Source organism: Heliconius melpomene, chromosome 21 (assembly GCF_056956725.1).
Source record: "Heliconius melpomene rosina isolate 202511_hmr_F chromosome 21, ASM5695672v1, whole genome shotgun sequence".
NCBI classification, from domain to species: domain Eukaryota; kingdom Metazoa; phylum Arthropoda; class Insecta; order Lepidoptera; family Nymphalidae; genus Heliconius; species Heliconius melpomene.
In genome coordinates, this window is record NC_140409.1 from 893,020 (window position 1) to 906,149 (window position 13,130).

The following is a 13,130-nucleotide window of genomic DNA, read 5'->3' on the forward strand; positions in this document are numbered from 1 at the left end:
CCTCTGGTATTACAGGTCTGAGGGGTCGTGGGCGGCGGTGATCACTTTTTCCATAAAATATGATGTTTAATTACTTTAATCTGTAATCTTCTAATATGGTTTCTTTACTACATTATCATAATTTCTATAAGGATGTTTTTATTGTTTGGAATTGCAAAATATGACCATTGTCGATATTTATAATAATATACTTTGAGCATTGATACATAAAGCTAATTATTTGTCTTACATATATGTTCTTGTAACAATACATTCTTTGTACCTATGTTATGTAAGTACTTGTTATCATCATTTTAAAACTCTGTTAAATGTGAAGTCAGTGAATTTACTCCTTTAGATACACCCTTAAATGTTAAATTAATTATTGATTTGGGTAAGGATTCATAATATTCTTTGTAAAATAACTGTAATGAATGCATATTAACTCCTCTACACTTTTAAATTAGTTATATATATTATTAACCAAATGTATAATTGGCAAATATGCCGTTATTACAAAGTACATGTAGAAAGGATGTTTCTAGATATTTATATATAGATTTATTTGAAACGAACGAACCGACGAATCCATGTATTTACTTGATATTTCTTTGAAGATCAAGTCGTTCTTCATCAGTTTGTTGAATAATATAACAATTTATACATAGAGAGATTGCTATATAATATTTGCAGGCAAATTAATGCCTTGAGTTCATTCAAATGACGATAACTTTTTTTAATGAACTGATTTTGATGAAACAAACTTTAAATGTTAAGCTGGGTTAAAACAAAGCAATTAATAAAGTTTTAAGTAAATCGGTTCAGTACTTTCGAAGATTAGAGTGACCATACAATACATACAGAAAGACAAGAAATTAAAAAATATATCTTTTTGCTTTCTAATATTCTTTTTAAGTGCCCCTCTATCCGTTTCAGTCAATAATACTAAATGTACAGACAAAATATTTTTACTGGAAATCTATTATATATAGAGATTATTATACATTTTATACATGTTATGTAACAATGAAAATTCTTAAGACTAATAAATTAATTAAAGCTGTTTTATTCTTATAGGTTACTTGAAGGTGTGGCGATGGCGACCTAACTAAGTACTTTAAATTGACATAGTTTATATATTTATGACCGATTGTAATAAAATAAACCCTAGATGTTTTCGGGAGCTTGTCAGAATCGAATAGTGAAGCCGATTCTGAAATTATCTTAAGCTTAATTAGCGAAAACAAACGACAGACAAACAGACAAAAATTTTAAAAATATTGTTTTGGGTTATATGTCATTAAAGGTTCCCAATAATCCCGTATCCAGGTAGGCCAGGTATCCCATAAGCATATTTTAGAAATACATATAAGAAATATATTCGTATATTCTATAAATATTGCAAATATTTCTTTCTTATGTATTACTAACACGGTCCACAGGTAAGCAATATCGTGAGTACTTTTGTGTCAGTGGGCTGTCAAGTTAGCAATTACTATTTTGATATTATAATATAATCTGTGGCAGCTAGTATCTGTATCTGTGCCTACTGCTACTGCAGCCTGTCTAATTGTCTATTGCCGTGCCCGTAGAACAGAGCCGTCTCTACTGGGACCTATTGCATATTGAGTTTGACCATTACTGACGATATGTTTAGTATAGTCTAATAGCTTTAAGTCGTCTTTCTTTATTGATTAATCATCTGTGCATCGAATTTTTAACTATCTTCTTATTTGATCTACTAATTAATGATATATTAAAAATAAAATAGAAAAATATTAAAATGTTATCTCGCTTGTTTGTGTAAAATGCGTATTGTTCGATGAAGTATTGAATGAATTATTAATCTTTTAAATGAGGAACATGAAAATGGCTACTTCAAACGCGGACGTGCAGGATCGAGTGAAGTTATTTAAATTTACAACAATATTAACATTAAAAATCGCTCAAATTGTTGTGCAAAGTAGACAAGGAAAAAAAATAGCTCACGATTGTAACTTTATAAAACCCTCAGATGAAGGTCCTCTGTCATCACCAACTAGCTTGCAGTGGGTGAGTCTAATATATTATGATATATACTTTTATTATATATTATATACAAGAGAATAAATTTTACATTCTTAAATATAAATTATTATAAAAAATAGAATATATTTATTGTTATTATTAATTGAGTAGTATTTGTATATTTAGAGATGAAGTGTTTTCTCTATATGTTTGTAGTTTAATTTATCTATTCCGGATGTACCAGAAGTCAACACTGACACTAAAAGAGTTTTAAATGGAGAAGTATTGGAGGCATTGACAAATATTCTGTGTATTGAAATATACTTGCGTACAAATGATGGCGATGAGATGGTCCTGGAGTTGTGGACAGTAAGGATGACGCCAGGCTGTGACACTGGCATAAGCTCTGTGTCCACCATTTACTACCGTATGAGCATCATGCTCAAGTCAACATTAAGCATTTCAAGAATCACTCCAGCTTATAAATTATCACGGCTGCAGAACAAGGAATCTTACAAACTTTCACATAAAATCTATGGTGGCAAACCAAATCTTGATCTCTTGGGTAGGTATCAATGACTGTGGAGTACTTTAATATTGTTTTTAGAAAAATTTAAATATTACTTTTAACTTAAATGGCTATAATAAAACAATTGTTTACAGGTGAAAAGCATAAAACAATCAAAGTGAGCGAGTTACACACTCCTATAGGGACCCTACAGATAGATGTAGTGTACAGGACGAAGATGACAATTCTGCCTGAAGACAGAAAGTTTGCTGATAAGAATGTACTGACTACCAGTGACAATATCATGATTAAGAGTGACCACTTTCCTAAAGAGAGCCCAAGGTTTTTATGTTTTATGTATATGTATATTTAATAGAATATATTTATTTATACACCTCATTAACACATTAAACTTTACCATAACCACCTTTTTTTAATATGGTAGGGAAAATCTTTAAAAAGATACCCAGTTCTTGGGGTAAAAACTAAGTTATGTGGGATTTGTAACCCTTCTGTTTGTCAATCCTCAATATGACAGAAAGACAATAGAGAATCGGATGAACCGCATCCGCAATCCTCCCTATGTTACTACTGACTACTAACCAGCTGAAATTACTCAGTCCTAAGATAACCATTCAGCATTCGCCTAATGTCATATTAAACCCCTGTGCTTGAGGCAGAATTGAATGGATGATTAATGGCGCTCTTAAACGACGTTTATTTCGTATGGAATCAACCCTCTGTCGATTCCGTTCCGCAGCCTCCTTTTGCAACATTACTGTTTCGCAAAAGGAAACTACAGCTTCCCACGACTCCTCATCACGTAGCAGCACGTGCAGTCTAAGGAACTGAATTAAATGCATTGACTATATCTATGCTTACCGCTAGTGCTATTCGACTATACTATTAGTTCTATGTACGAATATGCAAGATTGCATCCACTGTCGACCGCCCTTGTCGTAAGCCAGACTGGTTATCAGATACGACCTCAGCGCTCGACGTAATAAGACGTGTAGTTGCTCACTATCTCAAAAACTGTGTTTTAAAATTGTATTTGTGTTAATTATGGCTCTTAAAGTATTAAGATCACTGCTTAATAGTTGTTAATATTAAATTGTCGTTTTGGTTTACGTTTGAAACTTAGTGAACTGTGTTAAAGTGATAAAACATATTTTATATTCCCTAAGAGTGTTAACCTAACAGCTGTTGCAATCACATCTACCCTCACAGTATAAAAACAAGGGAACGGTATTTGTGTGAAGTTGTAAAACCAGTACGATTAATTACGTTCATCGTCATAGTCTGTCAGTGGCAGATACTATGGATTGAAATTAATAAACCTAATATCGAATCCTAACAAAATAAAATTGTAGAATTATTTTTTAAATTTTATTTGATTCTTACGAAATATTTTAAAATGATAAATGAATGTGTTACTTGTAAAGGAAACATATTGGTAACTCAAAAAAGAATCAAATTTTGTAAATGTCAAGCGCACTACCACTTTGAATGTATTTCAACAAATAGCAACAGTACAATAAGTCGAACACAGTGGATCTGTTCGGCTTGTGCCTCAGTTAGCCGTAAAGCCATTCAAAACGTAACAACATCTAAAGAGAAACAAAATAGCCCAGAGAATAGTACACCATTGGTAAATCCGACTTCTTCAATATCTAAGGAGTTGAGAGAAGTAATAACCAGCACATTAAGTGTTGAATTAAAAAAGATTCGTGAGGAGTTAAATGTTTTACAGAATATAAAGGAATCTCTAGAATATTTCTCTAATCTTTATGATAGCGTTAGGAAGGAATTAGACGAAGCTAAAATTGAAATCGTTAATTTGAAAAAGGACAACATTGAATTGAGGAATACTATTAGTAATCACAGTAGTGTAATTAATAAATTGGAGAAAGAGGCGAGAACTACTAACTTGGAATTACACTGTGTGCCTGAATTTAAAACTGAAAATCTTGTAAAGACCGTCGAACAAATAAGTAAAGTTACAAACATTGAGATCGCCGAAGGTAGTATTATTAAATGTACAAGAGTTGCTAAACAAAATAAAATCTCATCTCGTCCTCGCACTGTGGTAGTAAAATTTTCTCCCCCTATACGTGATCGATTTATGGCTGGAGTCATTACCTATAATAAAAAAACCCTGACAACAAGTTGAATACATCACATCTTGGAATTTCAGGAGAAAAAGCCCCCGTTTTTATATCAGAACATCTGACTTCGGCTTCGAAAGATATTTACGCAGCAACAAGATTGTTTGCCAGGGACAAACAATATCGTTTCGTTTGGTCGCGTAATGGTAATATATTCCTTAGAAAGACTGCAGCAAGTGACGTTATATTTGTGAAATCTAAAGATTTTTTAAAGACACTAGCGGACCCGGACGCGGCTACGCCTGCTTAAAATATAAGAATATAATTTCTATAGAAATATAATTTCAATCTAGATGAAATGCTAAAAGTGACTATTATATTTATTTTCATAAGGATGAATATCTAAATGACGCGGTAACGAACGCGGTCGCGTAGCGACGACGGTTGTTATTAACATGGCTGAATAAACTGTATGTCAAATTAGAAAGTATTTTAATTTATTAGTATATATGTGTAATGTAATATTATATAGCCTATAGCACTTCTGAAGAATGCAGCTTTCATACAAAACAAAAACAAAGTAAATCGATTCAGTAGATCCAGAGATCTTAGCGTTCAAACAAACAAACAAACTCTTTCGCTTTATTATATTAAGTATAGATTGGAGTAGCTCTTTGTTTTTTACATTGATATTTCATATTATTATTAACGTTTCAAATATTGTTTGGTTTTTGGAACTATTTTTTTTTTGTTTATTTTTAGCTTAATGTCTAGTGATTTAAGAATTTTATACCAAAATGTAAGAGGTATTAGGACAAAGGTAAATGCAACCTATCGCTCTATAGTTAATGATAATTTTGATGTGATTATCTTTACGGAAACATGGCTTAATAGCAATATCAATAGTAGAGAATTTATAGATGATAGATATGCTGTATATAGGAGGGATAGAGAATCTAGTAATTCAGCAAAATGTGATGGTGGTGGTGTCCTTATAGCAGTTTTAAATAAAATTAAAAGCTATAGAATGGTTGTTTGGGAAACTATCTATGAGGATTTATGGGTCAATTTAGTAATTGGGTCTGCAACAATTTCAATATGCGCGGTATATATCCCGTCACCCCTTAATTATGAAAAACTTAAAATGATTGTACAAAATATTGAAAGTGTATTTGTTAAGCAAAGTACAACTTTTATAATTGGTGATTTTAATATACCTTCACTACATTGGGTGTTAGATAGTAAGGATAAAACAAAATGTACAATGAAAAGCACCAGTTCATGTGCAGGTTGTTTAATAAAAGATTTTATGTCGCTTACAAATTTTTCACAACGTAACGTTATTAATAATGCTTATGGTAAAACATTAGACTTAATTTTTACTGGTACTGAAAATATTAAGGTTAGTTACAGCGACACTCACGTTTGTCCTGTTGATAATTATCACCCACCTTTGGATATATTTTTAAACGTTAGCTCAGTAGAAGTATTTTTAGAACCAAGTACTAGTTGCAAATATAATTTCGTAAACGCTGATTATAAGATTTTAAACAATGAAACAAAAAAATTGAACTTTTAAAAATGTAATAAAAAGTGTATTGAAAATTATAGGCCTATTAGTATTTTATCAATATTTGAGTCCCTTATCTGTCCGGACCTAACTTGGCACATTAAACCTGTGATATCAGATAGTCAACATGGTTTTATAAAAAATAGATCTACTTTAACAAATTTAATATCTTTTGTAGAGGATATCGCGTTATCATTGGACTCTAATAAACAAGTTGATTGTATTTATACAGACTTGACTAAGGCGTTTGATGTTGTTAATCATAAACTTTTATTGAATAAACTCTATAAATATGGAGTACAGGGGAAAGTACTTAAATTGTTGGAAAGTTATTTACAAAATATACAAATGAATGTAGTGCTTGGTGGTTATGAGTCAAGAACATTCTTTTTACATTCAGGAGTCCCACAAGGGTCTAGACTTGGCCCTGTCTTATTTTATATTTTTTATAATGATGTAATTACTTTACACCATTGTAGTTTCTTATTGTATGCAGATGGTTTAAAAATATATAAAAAAATTGAGTCGGTGAATGATTGTAAGCTCTTGCAACAGGATTTAGACAGGTTTGCTGTATGGTGTTCTATGAATAGTATGAAATTAAATAACAAGAAATGCCAGAGTATAACATTTAGTAGGAAGACTTCTGACATCAATTATAATTATAAAGTGAATGGTTATCCTATTAAAAAAGTTACTCAAGTACGTGATTTAGGGATAACAGTAGACGCTAAATTGAGTTTTGTTCCACACATAAATGATATAATGAGTAAATCGTTAAGCATTTTAGGATTTATTATACAAGCTACGCCAAGCTAAGCCTTTTAAAAAATCTAGTTCAGTTATTACTTTATTTAATTCATTAATTAGGAGTCATTTAGAATACTGTTCAACTGTCTGGAATCCATATTATGTAACACATAAAAACAGATTGGAACGAATCCAAAAAAATTTTTTAAAATTGTTATCTTATAGAGATCATATCAGTAATGATTTTCGTAAGATAGATAGATTGCCGATCTTTGCTTTTTACATAAATTAGTATCTGGAAATCTTGATTGTCCGAAGATTTTAAGTCAACTTAATATTTTTACCCCTAAATGGAATGCAAGATTACGTACCCAAAATTTTAAAACAAGGTTCGCTAGAACAAATTTAGGCCTAAATGCACCACTTAATAGAACTTTAAATCTTTATAACAAATTAGAGCAAAAATCTCAATTTGATATTATAATTAGAACAATGTTTATGTTATAAGTTAAAATTTATATACCTGGTTAGTAGTTTTTTTTTTTAATTATTATTGTTGTTGTTTTTTTTTTTGTTAAGTTAGATGTGAGCAACAACTTTACTATACATGCAAAGTTAGCCTATAATTGAGACATACTTTGTATCAATATATTTAAAAATGTTTGTAAACATTGGAGTCTTAGTATGTAACGTTGGCTTCCTAATAAATAAATAAATAGATTCGGGCCATTATTCGACTAATGGTTATTCAGATGATTAGCTATGATCCCCTCAAACAACTTCCCAACATCATCCAGCAGACATATAGGGCGATATGCAGAGGGAGAATTTGCAGGCCTACCTTCCTTCTTCAGAAGGACCAAACTAGCGGTCTTCCAAGATACAGGAAATGTAGCCGAGCGAAGACAACTCGTAAACAAGCGCCTCAGCTTACTCCCAAGAGAGGGTAAGGCCAGCATCCAAGCCCGACCCGGAATACCGTCCGGACCAGGTGCAGTGTTTCGATTTCGCAAGCGGTTTATCACTAGGTTCATTTCCTGCTCATTTATATTAAAGTTGTCAGACCAAGCAAGTCTTGGTTCGATCGCCCGATCAAATGAGACAGAAATTTGTCGATGAAGCGAAATAAGTTTAATCAATGGAAATAGAGAATCAATCACAGTTTTTAAAAGCTCTGGATCTAAAGTCGCTGTTAATGGAGGCATCCACGATCAAAGTTTGCCTAGTACTATACAATATGGACGACCAAAAGTATCTCTATCCAGATCTTCCAATAATTTTGTCCATGACTGAGCCCTAGCCTCTGATATGGCAGCTTGAAGTGCCAAAGTAGCTTCTCTGTATGCCTCATAGTGACCTTGTATTTCGTTGTTGTTTGTTAAAAATATTTGTATCTTTATATAGTTTTTATGTTTTCTATAACTTAATGTACTTAGGAATGTGCAGTGGTCACACAAGCCGAATCGGGCTTAAGACCGCGAAGAATAATTATTTTTAATGTACTGTGTTATAAATAAATAAATAAATATCAATACTTATGCTTATAATAATAATCTGTATTTGTTTGTGATAAATCTATATTTTAACCATTTTTCAAAACAAAGAGGTTCTCAATTGAGAACCTCCTTGTTCTATTTAATGATATTCGATTCATTTAATCAATTAATTATTTTGGATTCGATTTCGATATTGGATTATTCGATTCGATTTGGATATTTATTGTAATATAAAATCAAAACAGTTATTTTAAGTTTTTAAAAGAATATTATAAATCCTTACGCAAATCAATAATTTAACATTTAAGGCTGTTTCTGAATGAGTAAATTAAATTATTCATTAATATTTAATACATTTGACTGTCAGTCAATTCTGTATATTAATTGAATAATTATGTAGTTCAAACGGGCGAAGCCACAGGGGGGCCGCTAGTTTTGAATAAAATAAAATTATTTGACTAATAAAAAAAAGATTTTTGTTTATGTAAACATTTAATTTGTTATTATTAGATTAACAAGTATATTTTTTTTTTTATATATAGATATGATAAAAAAATACTTGTTGTAATAGATAACTATTGTGTCTTTTATATCTATCTATTGTATTTTAGGAAAAATAACAGTGACAAGAAGGAAGTGGATCTCTCAAAGCCTCTGACGGCAGGTGCATTTGTGGACACTGTGAAGATAAGGCAGCTGCACCGCACACTCAGCCAGCAGCTGCCCCCTGAGCCACCCATGGCGTGGCTCCTGGCAGAAAAGGATAAATTGGAAGAGGTACGTAAATTATTGTGTTTATTTTTATACATTTGTATAATTTATTTATCCAACGAAATGGTAATAGGTCACACCCCCCAGCGGTAATTAAATCCACAATTTACATTTACAGTGTAACATTCTAATTTTTAGAAGATGAGACTACTCTCAATGCGGGGGCGCGAGGTGGCCGGGGCGGTGGCGGGCGAGGGGGAAGAAGGGGGCGCAGCGGGAGGTCCCAGCACCGCCATAAAGGTCCCGCGGCCGCGCGACAACGACAGATACACCAGCCTCATGGTGAGTGAGTGATAACCCGCTGAAATATATATAAACTTAAATCTTTCAAATTACGCACCGCAACTCACGTGAAATTGACAGCTTTTGTATATAAAAGGCGAATTCATAATAAAATAGGCGTAATCTAGCTTGTACAAAGATGAGAGGCAGATGTGAGCACTTCACTTGCCTCATGTACTGTACATGTATTAAGTGGCGGTAGTGTGCTGCGTCTGTTCACGCGACGAAGCGGCACCCGGGTTCATTACTTTCTAAGGTTTTGTCAAGACAACTTGTTATTAGAATTGAATTGTGTAAAACAAGTGTAAATAAAGTCATTGTAAATGCTCGATTTGTGGGTTCGTCCAACAGATCAGAAGCGGGATACGACAGGATATACAAAATTTCCTACGCTCACAAAGTGTAAGTAGACTGTATATATATATTCTTTTTTTCTCTTCTTTTTCTTATACTTTGAGGATAAATTGAGCTTTCTATATTTTTTCCTGTTCTGAATATAAGCAGGAGTTGCTTTTCTAATTATGGTTTTTATTTACTTCTTCTTATTTCTTTTACATTTGGGAAATAAACGGATAAATGAAAGGTCTTCAATAGAAATTTAAGTATAATAGTTTTAACAGTTAAAGCTTATTGCCAGATTAGATAGACTGTGTCAGGTAACTTATGAATTTTTATGAATTTCGAATGTCAAAATCATTTGAACAGGTTATGAATTTCGAGAAATTTTATGTTAATATAATCTATTTAATTGGGTTAATAGAAACTTTAAGTGACAAGAAATAAAAGTAATTATGATGTGTGCAAGTCTAAGCTTATATTGTTTAAGTTTCAGAAACATGGAAACGTAATATCGCCCGAGGTCAAGGGCCATATTGTGATGTGTGTGGTGCAGTTAGTGAAATAATGAAGTGAATGATGCCCGAGGATAGGGTTTGGGAAGATGATGCCCGAGGATAAGGTTTGGGGGAGGATGGTGCCCGAGGATAGGGTTTGGGGGATGATGATGCCCCAGGAAAGGGTATGTGGATGGATGCCACCCGAGGTTACGGACTTAAGCATTCGTCCTTCATCATTCGTCCCTCATCATTCAACCCTCATCATTCGTCTTTAATCATTCATGTTCATCATCGGTGATACCCGAGGTTAAGGGTAATGGATGGAGAATACCCGGACGTTAAGGGTAATGGATGGATTATACCCGAAGTTAAGAGTAATGGATGGATTATACTAGAGGTTAAGGATGAATACGTAAGAGCTGATGGTCTAGCTCCGCGGCATATTATTGAAGAGACCTTTGTCCAGTAATGGACGAGGACAGGCTGATAATCGTGGTGATGATAAGGATAAAGGCGATGATTAAGATCGTGATGAGCATGAGCATTATGGGGATGATGAGGGCAGTCATTATAGTTGTGATAACGTGGTTTGAATATGAGCGCAATGAGGCGAGCGGTGTCAGTGTCACGTAAATTATATATAATTACTATATATATAAAAGGACTTGTCCTCACTGACTGAGGTAAGACGCACGCACAGCCGTAACCGCTGTGCGTAGAAACGTGAAATTTGGACAGATGTTTACTTTCGTAATCTGGACATCCACTAGTTTTCTAGAATTCTCCCGCTAAGGGTGCAAATAAGGGGTTGAAAGTTTGTATAGTTTTTTTTATCGGCATCATTTTTTATAAAATTTGAAATTCAGACTCTTAAAAGTATTTAATTGAACACATGTTTCATGGTTTTCTAGAATTCTTCTCCTAAGGGTCCAAACAAGGGGTTGAAAGTTTGTATGGAAAAATTCTTAAATCGCCACTGATTTTTATAAAATTTGAAATTTAGACTCATTTCATTGAACACATGTTTCATGGTTTATTAGAATTCACCCCTAAATAAGCTAGCGAAGCTGCGCGCGTCCGCTAGTTATATATAAATTGTTTGTTGTATATTTTCACAAATGAACTACTTTTATGTGTTAGATTTGTAAAGTAGATGCGCGTCATTGATTATTGGCTATAATTGAATTAAAAATAACTATGATTACACACACACACACACGCACGCACGCACGCACGCACGCACGCACGCACGCACGCACGCACACACGCACACACACACACACACACACACAGACACCAAGCGTTGACGTAGTCTTACATACACATATTTGTGATTGGACGAGACGACGGTAAACGTATCTAAATATAAAGGTAAATATGGTATCGGTATTTGTCAGGTGTCGATGCCTGGCGTGACGATATTTCAACCCCTGTTATAAAGTATATGAGGGTTGATGAATCTGCTCAGTTTGCTGACAGTGTCATTACTGTTATATATAATTGGATTAATAATGGCGTGCTCTTTTAATGTACTGAAGTGAATATTCCATGTAGTGTTGCTGGTGTTGTTGAACAAAATTCTTGTGATAAAAAAAATATGTAGTAATTAAATTATAACATGAATATGGACACTGACGGCTCATTGTGTTAATGACAAATATTGAATTGTATAAATTTAAAATCAAAAACTAAAAATGTCTAAAATCCAAAAAAAAATTAGGAGGTTATGAGTTGATAGTTTAAAAGAAAAACTTTATATTTTTTTATTCTTTTTAGAGTGTTTAAATAAAAGCTTTTTCTAAAAAACATTTTTGCTTTTTATTTATTTATTTTTATTTTAGATTTATTGTTCACGTTTGCTTAAAAAATATGCTTCACATTATAAATAAAATAAATCAGCTTCATGCTTCATCCTGTGCACAGAGGGTAGGCAGAGAGAATCTTGCGGCATTGCATGTTGAGTGGCGGTACTCATCGAAACCAGAGTGGAGAAATGGAAATATAAATTTAAATAAATATTTCCTCGGGTGGCGATCGAACCCACAACCAGTCGTGTTTACAGTTGTGCCCATACGAACTACCCTTACTACTATTAAAGTGGCCTCCACATTATAATAAAATTCTTTTAGCCTTATTACTTGTATTGTATAAAATAAATGTTTTTAAAAAAAAAACCATTTTCGTAGTAGCATATAATAGCAGTCCCGTTGAACAGGAGTTCCCGTTCGCGGATGGCAGCCCCATCACAGAGCTGGCCGCCTTCTACCAGGAGTGCGCGGTGGCGCGGACTGTCGGAGCGGGGGGCACGTGCGCCGGCGGTACGAGGCGTGGTGGGGGGTGCGCGTGCGGGGGCGGCTGCGAGGTGATCGCGCCCGACGCGCTGGCGGACCAGCTGCGCCGCTACGAGGAGGCGGTGCCAGAGTTCGACAGCATGCTCGCCTCCATGCTCAGCGATGATCACATCGAGTTTTAAACGTAAATGACAAACCTCTTGTAACTACTGAAGTACGCTTTTGTTGATCAAGATATAGACACGTGTAGATAGGGACACGTGTAAACATGAAACGAGAACTGACTGAATGTTGTAACTAAGTGTTGTTGATATCAAACTGTCGGTCGGGTCATACTCGACGTACACACGTACACACATACACATATATTGTAAATGTTAAGTCTTTCACGAGTCTAATGTAATGGTTGAATGTTACAGAGTTTTGTATACGCAGCGTCCACACGGACAGGTGGATAGTTCTGGTTATGTCATTACATAATAATATAGAGATTATTTCGCTTTTTAAATAAATTTATTGTACAACGTTTGCA

At 33.8% G+C, this 13,130-nt stretch overlaps 1 protein-coding gene across 2 annotated transcripts; it reads left to right on the forward strand.

Moving 5' to 3' along the window:
• The first annotated feature begins 1,548 nt into the window (after positions 1–1,548).
• On the forward strand, positions 1,549–13,128 carry LOC146526755 (autophagy-related protein 13 homolog). Of its 2 annotated transcripts, none has more exons than XM_085206702.1 (6): positions 1,549–2,031; positions 2,203–2,551; positions 2,650–2,836; positions 9,030–9,195; positions 9,328–9,471; positions 12,523–13,128. In XM_085206702.1, exons 1-6 carry the CDS (start codon positions 1,834–1,836, stop codon positions 12,778–12,780), a joined length of 1,302 nt encoding a protein of 433 aa, XP_085062828.1. In that variant the 5' UTR covers positions 1,549–1,833; the 3' UTR covers positions 12,781–13,128. The 2 variants fall into 2 exon arrangements, with proteins under 2 accessions (XP_085062828.1, XP_085062829.1); XM_085206703.1 differs by lacking the exon at positions 12,523–13,128 and adding an exon at positions 10,298–12,050.
• The last annotated feature ends 2 nt before the right edge of the window (positions 13,129–13,130 follow it).

Excerpts from the sequence above, each read along its gene's own strand:
- LOC146526755 (XM_085206702.1), top strand. The coding sequence starts at position 1,834 with ATGAGGAACATGAAAATGGCTACTTCAAACGCGGACGTGCAGGATCGA. Across the intron at positions 2,552-2,649 it reads ACCAAATCTTGATCTCTTGG|GTGAAAAGCATAAAACAATC; the intron begins GTAGGTATCAAT and ends AATTGTTTACAG. Across the intron at positions 9,196-9,327 it reads AAAAGGATAAATTGGAAGAG|AAGATGAGACTACTCTCAAT; the intron begins GTACGTAAATTA and ends TCTAATTTTTAG.